General features: G+C 58.4%; 1 protein-coding gene across 1 annotated transcript; it reads right to left on the bottom strand.

Moving 5' to 3' along the window:
* Window positions 1–370: 370 nt before the first annotated feature.
* On the bottom strand, window positions 371–4,174 carry GJD3 (gap junction protein delta 3). The gene is made up of 2 exons (XM_008518923.2): window positions 4,045–4,174; window positions 371–3,216 (listed from the first exon to the last, which is right to left on the bottom strand). The coding sequence occupies exon 2, from the start codon at window positions 3,210–3,212 to the stop codon at window positions 2,319–2,321; it is 894 nt and encodes a 297-aa protein (XP_008517145.2). The 5' UTR covers window positions 3,213–3,216; window positions 4,045–4,174; the 3' UTR covers window positions 371–2,318.
* Window positions 4,175–6,599: the final 2,425 nt, after the last annotated feature.

Here is a 6,599-nt window from a genome sequence, read left to right as displayed (position 1 = left end):
GGCTTATTCCTGCCTCAGGGCCTTTGCACTTGCCATTCCCTCCACCTGGAATGCTCTTCCTGGAGACAACTTCATGGTTACATTCTGTTCCAGTGTCATCCCTCAAGGATGTCATTCTCCCCTTACTCTTACGGCTTCCTGGCAGTACATTCTACATGTACTGTTGGCCCTCCCCACCAGAATGTAAGCGCCATGAAGTCAGGTTTTGCTCACCACTGTAGCCCAACATCTGGATCTGCTCTGTTCAATACAGCAGCCACTAACTACGTGTGGTGACTGAGTCTTAGAAACATGGCTGGCCCAAACTGAGATGTGCTCCAAGGGTAAAATATATACCAGATTCCAAAGACTTAGTACCAAACAAAGAATGTAAAATATCTCCTTAATATTTTCAAATAATATATTGAAATTATATTTTGGATAGATTGGGTTAAAGAAAATATATTAAAATTAATTTCACCTGTTTCCTTTTACTTTTTAATGTGGCTAATGGAAAACTTGAAATTACATGTGGCTCATGTCCTGTTTCTCCTGAACAGTGCTGATCTCGAACACTGCCTGGCGCAAAGTACGTGTTCAACAAATACTCGTTGAAGGAATATATCTGGAAAACAGCTGGACCTCCACATCTGAGTTTGCGTGGAGGGGTCCAGAATTCAGTGACTTGAGAGTGGCAAGCGTCAGGGAAAGCATCTGTTTTCTTCCCAAATGAGACCAAAAGGCAGGTAGGTGGGTGTCAGCCAGGGGAGGGTGGGGCTGCAAAGAGGAGGCTGCTCCCGGCGAAGGAACAGGATGTTCAAACGCTGGGAAGCAAAATCAGGCACCAGGCTTGGGAGAAACAGAAAATTCGGTGTCATCTGGAGCAGAGAAACCCGTGGGGAAGTCAATCTGACGGGGCTGGAGGCCTGAGAGGCAGGGCCAGATGGACGTCAGGAGCCGCGTTCAGGTGCTGGGCTTACCCAAAGGGCAGAGCAGCCCCAATGGCCTAAGCAGGGGGGCTATTGAGAAAGACCCCTCGGCCGCCCTGTGGAGTACAGGCAGAAGAGCCGCGGAAGAGGAGCGCAGGAACAGAGAGGGAAGGGCCAGGGACGCAGGAAAAATCAGGCCGAGTGAGTCACTGGCAGTCTGCTCAGCAGGGGGGACGGAGCCCCAGGGGAGCAGTCAGATGGTGGCCCCTGGAGTTGTCGCTTAGGCTCTGGAAGATCTTATGGAGAGTGGCCCCATTGGGCAGTGAGGGAGGAAGACAGATGGGGATAGAGGAGAGACAGGAGGGGGACAAGAGGCAGCCATGTAGACAGCTCTCTGTATTCCCCCAGGAGGGAAATGGGTGGTGGCTGCAGGATATGCGGGGCCAGGAGCACGTTTGGGGGGACGTTTCTTCTGAGGATGGAAGGGACTCAAGCATGTTTATAAACTGTGGGGACCAGTAGCAGGGTGAGGAGGGTGAAGCTAGAAGAGAAGAGTCCTGCCCTCTGGCCCCACCCCCGCTCCCCACTCTACCTCGGTGAAAGGGCAGCTCGCCTCCCAGCTCAGGCCACAAGGTCCAGAGTGTGGAGGTGCCCACAAGCCCTACCAGACTGTGGCCTGCCCCCCTCTTCCTGTGTGGGCTCCATCAGGAGGGGAGACCTTCCTGTGATGCACCCCCCAGGTAGGGAGGGAGGCACTGTGGCTGCTGCTGGCACTGGATCCTGGCCACCCACACAGAGTATATCAGAGATCACACACACACACACAGCTCGCACAGGGCGTACACATGCATGTACATACTCGGGACGCACGCGGGGTATACATATGCACACACAAAACCCACACAGGATGTACAGGTGTGCACACACAGAGAGCTCACATGGAATGTGTATGTTCGTACACACATGCACACAAACGGCTCACACAAGTTTTACATGTGCACGCGCACACACAGCTCACACCGCATTTGTGTACATGTGCACACATGCACGGAGAGCCCACACAGAGACTAGTCTCACGGTTGTTTTCGTCCCCAGTAAAACAACCAGGTCACCATCTGAACCTCCTCCACCTTGCACTCTGTCTGCCCTCCTTTCACCCACTTTCTCCCAGCCCCCTGGCCTCCTTCCTTTCCACCTGGGTCAGGGCATCAAGGACCTGCCTTAGTTCATCCTCTGACCCGGCCCGGCTGGGATGCCACCCTGCAGGCCATCCCCGCTGCGTGTCTCCTGCTCAGCAGGGTCCCTCGAGCAGTTCTTGCGGAAGCCACCTCTTGCTTCTGCGGTGAGGGCCGGGGGCGGCGGGGTCTGCCGGCCTCTGATCTCACCCTCCGCCCGAGGAGGTGGCCGCTTCTAGATGGCCAGGTCCTGGCGGACAATGGCCAGGGACGCCTTGCTGCGGCCGCTGCCGCCCTCGCTGTCGCCGGCCCGGTGCGCATAGGCGGGTGGGGCGTAGGGGTCGGGGCCCGGGCGCCGGGAGGGCAGGCTCGGCGGCGGCGGCGGCGGCGGCGGCAGCGGAGGCGGGAGCAGCTTCTGCGCCACCTCGTGCGCGCGGTTGCAGCGGTTGTCGCGCTCGGCCGCCTGGTGAGAGCCCCTGGCGCACGGACGGCCCTTCCAGAGCAGGTGGCCCAGCTCGGCCACGCTGAGCAGCGCCGAGAGCAGCCCCACGGCGAAGTAGAAGACCACGAAGACGGTCTTCTCGGTGGGCCGGCTCACGAAGCAGTCCACGATGTGCGGGCACGGCGGGCCGGCGCACGCGAAGCGCGGGGCCACGCGGAAGCCGTAGAACAGCGTCTGGCCGCCCAGGAAGGCCAGCTCGGCCGCCAGGCGCAGCACCACGCTCAGCAGGTAGCAGCAGCGCGCGCGGCGGGCGCGCAGGGCGGAGGGCGCGCAGGGGCCCTGGGGGCGCCCCCGGGGCGTGGCGTCGGCCCCACCCGGCTCCTTGCTGGTCTCGTGCATGGAGTAGATGAGGAACAGCACCGGGGGCGCCGAGAGCAGCAGGATGTGGAAGACCCAGAAGCGGTAGTGGGAGACGGGGAAAGCGCGGTCATAGCAGATCTGGCGACAGCCTGGCTGCCGCGTGTTGCACACGAACTCCTCCTGCTCGTCCGCGAACACGGCCTCGCCCACCGTGGCCAGCACCAGGATGCGGAAGATCAGCATGACCACCAGCCACAGGCGGCCCACGAGCGGCACCTGCGACTGCAAGGCGTCCAGCAGCGAGCCGAGGAACGCCCACTCCCCCATGGCGCTGTGGACGCAGGGCTGGAGTCAGAGGCCGGGGCAGATCAGGGACCCCCACCCCTCCATCCCCGTCGGGGTGTAGTCCATTAGACCTCCTCTAACTTCGGGGTGAGTCAGGGGGTCAGCTAGACCTGGGTTTAGGCGGGATTTTGTGGGAACAAATGAGTTAGCAAATGGGGCGGGTGCGGGAGGGGTTCGGTGATTCTCAACTATGGGCGCCCTTCTCCTTGGGGCCAATGGGTGCTGGGGAGGAGCTCCACCCTGGTGCTCTAGCCAGACACCCATGGGCCTGCGTGGTTGGGTCCTGTGCTCCTCCAGAGTCCGGATTTGTAGACAGGGAACGTGGAGATCAGCAGGGCCAGCCCCTGACCGCATTTGTAGAAGCAGAAAGCCAGTGGTGCCCTTATGTACTCAGGGATGCTCCATGGGCAATAACGGTGGCTCGAACCCGGGACTCCAGACCCAATTTGGTACCCCTGGGAGAGGTGGGAGCCACCAGACCCAGAGGGATCCCACCTCCTTCTTTCTCCGCCCACCATTTCTACTGCCCTTTTTACTTCAGTGGATTCCTCACAGAATTGGGGGCCTGACACAAAGGGAGCCCCAATTTCCATAACTCTATCAGGATCTTTTGTCCTAGGTGTCCCCAAACAGTCGGACCCCAGGGTGTTGGGAATGTGGGCCTAGCCCTCTCCCATCTCCTGCTGGTGCTTCTCTGCTTCCTCCCACATTTCCTCAGAGCCTCCCCCAACACACACACACACACACACACACACACACACACTCGGGTCCCTTGGGGCCCTGAGGCCCCCAGATCCTCACCAGCCCCACTCACCCTGTGGCTGGAGCTGGGGTGTTAGAGCTGAGCGAGGGACCTTGAGAGATGCCTAGGACCTGTTCCTCCTGGTCCCTCTTTCATTTTCCCTTTCGCATTTGGCTGGGATGGATGACAGGACAGGATGGCTGAGAGGGGCTAGCTCTCCCCCTTCTCTTAAAGGGACAGCGTGACCCTGTTGTCTGACTCCACCCTTGGGAACAGGCACAGGGCACACCCCTTGCTGGGCTCTGCTAGCCCTCCCTTTCCGTCTCTCACCCACCCCTACCCCCACCTCACTCCCATCCCATGGTGTGTCTCCATCTAGAAATGGGGGAGAGGGGTCAACCAGAGCTGCACCCCTTATTGAGGGAACCAGGGGACTCATGGAAGCCTGTCCCTCCAAACTGAAAGGCCTCAATCCGCTGTTGACTGTCCCCTTTGAAGGCTGTCTTCAGGGCTGGAGGGAGGATTGGTGCTGGTGTTGGGGGCACTGGTATTTTGAGAGGCAGCAAACACCTAATGGATCTGGTTCCGGCTCTGCCACCCCTGACCTTGGACAAGTCCCTGAGCTTCTCTGGGCCAGAGTCTCCTGGCTTGTCAACTGAGGAGGCTGGGCCAGCTGACCCTGTATCTCCTTCAGCTCTCCGTTCTCATGCTAAGGTCCCAACCATGTTACAGAGAACAAGCAAACCCGTGCCCGGGAAAAATCCCACATGGAAAAACATGCAGCTAACCAGAGGGGTTGGCTTCGGTAGCTAAATAACAGCTTTTGCTTCCTTCCTGCTTTTCCGTAATGTCCAGATTTACTATAATGAGCATGGTTTTTATAATAGAGAGAAAGGCTTCTCTTCCCCCATAAGGCTCTGAATTGAGTCACTTCCTACTGCTCTAGGTGGCAGAAGAAGTTGTCCCTTAGAGGAGGAGAGTTAGGAGGATGGACAGTGACCTGAGCGGCCAGGGAGGGGACACTTGCAGGTTGAGATGTTTTATTTGTCCCCTCTGCCTTTCTGGGAGTCTGCCCAGCCCGCACACCATCCCCCTCCCTCACCTGGCCACCTGTGCTGGGCCCAGCCCTGTGCTGAGCCCATTGCATGAATTAGCTCATTTAATTCTCTTGACAACCCTGGCAGGAGGGAAGCTGAGACTCAGAGGATCTAAGCCACTTTCCCACAGTCAGGCAGCGAGTAAATGGCAGGTCCCGGCCTCATCCCTGGCTTGACTGGTCCAGAGCCCATGCTCTTAAACCCGTCATGGAACTGTCCCCACTTCAGCCTGGCTGGGCTTCCCAGGTGGTATCCCAGGGCCTGACAGTCCCCAGGGTTTAATGTGGGGCTGGTGGGCACAGGCACTGGAGGTGGGCTGTGCCTCGCCAGGACTCGCCTCCTTTGTTATGTTTCATCTCCCCTTCAGCCATGGGGGCCTGTATGGTTTTCCACGTGCTGATGGAGATCCCCTGGCCTGATTTCAGGAAGAGGTGGAAAATGTGTCCTTAACCCGTGCTGGCTCAGGGGCTCAGCCCAGCCTGGAAAAACCCTAGGTTAATGCTTGGGCGTGCCGGGGAACCCTCCCCACCCTGGTGCACAGTTCCCTTGGGAGTGGGCCTGGGTGGGGAGATACTGCCTGGACGAAGTCCAAAGGAACGCATGTGTTGGGGCCCCACATTCCAAAACAGGATGTGGGGTGGGGGGCACTGCCGACCTCCCCATCCCTGACTTCCGCCTGCTCCTGCCAAAGCTGTTCCCAGACCCCCAACCCCTGCCCCCAGCCGTGGGGGCTCAGGGACACACCTCATCTCCCCTGAGTGTCCAGGAATGGTCCCTGCCCTGTCCCCATGGCCCCTGCTGGGTCAGGCCACCGACCCAGCCTGGAAAAACCCCATCAGACCCATCTGCCTGTGGGGAGTGCAAAATGGCAGAGGCAGTGGGCGAGGATGGGGCGGGAGGCGGAGAACGCATGGTCACCCTGCACTGTCCCCAGCCCCTGATATCACAGGGCCAGACACAAGAGACTCTACAATCTCTGGGGCCCATCCTCCTCAGATAGCGCCGTCCAGCCTGGGAGCAGGTGTCGCTGATGCTGCCCAGAGCTGGTGGTGTGTGGTCCCATTCTTGGCCGTACTTGAGATCTGGGCTGGGCTCAGAGGCCTGTCCTGCCCTGGTCACATTCAGTCTCTGTGCCAGACACCCCAGCCTGGCCCGTCGGGCTGTGGAGCCCCTTCTCGCGCCTGTTGCACAGATGCACACAGGCATCACATTCATGTTTGTACCCGTAGGTTAATACCAACGACATCGTCAACACACGGCTGTATTTTCTCTCTCCTGTGCCCTCTAACATTTCTAAAAGTCTTGACATAAATGTGGCCTTTTCGTGAGGCCTTCCCTAGCAGCCCTAAGTGGAATTTAACCCCTACTTCCTATCCCCTTTCTCAGCCTTATTTCCTTTGCACTGATCACTATGTAACATCGTTTATATTTATCTTATTTTCCTGTGTAGCGTGTGTCTCCTCCATTAGCCTGTAAGCTCCCCGAGGGCAGGCACTTTTGGTGCTGTGTTCACTGTCCTGTCTCTGCCAG

Source organism: Equus przewalskii, chromosome 10 (assembly GCF_037783145.1).
Source record: "Equus przewalskii isolate Varuska chromosome 10, EquPr2, whole genome shotgun sequence".
Taxonomy (NCBI): domain Eukaryota; kingdom Metazoa; phylum Chordata; class Mammalia; order Perissodactyla; family Equidae; genus Equus; species Equus przewalskii.
This window is presented reverse-complemented; position numbering and strand designations above follow the sequence as displayed.

Bases quoted from the DNA above. Each gene is read 5' to 3' on its own strand.
- GJD3 (XM_008518923.2), bottom strand. From the start codon at position 3,212: ATGGGGGAGTGGGCGTTCCTCGGCTCGCTGCTGGACGCCTTGCAGTCG.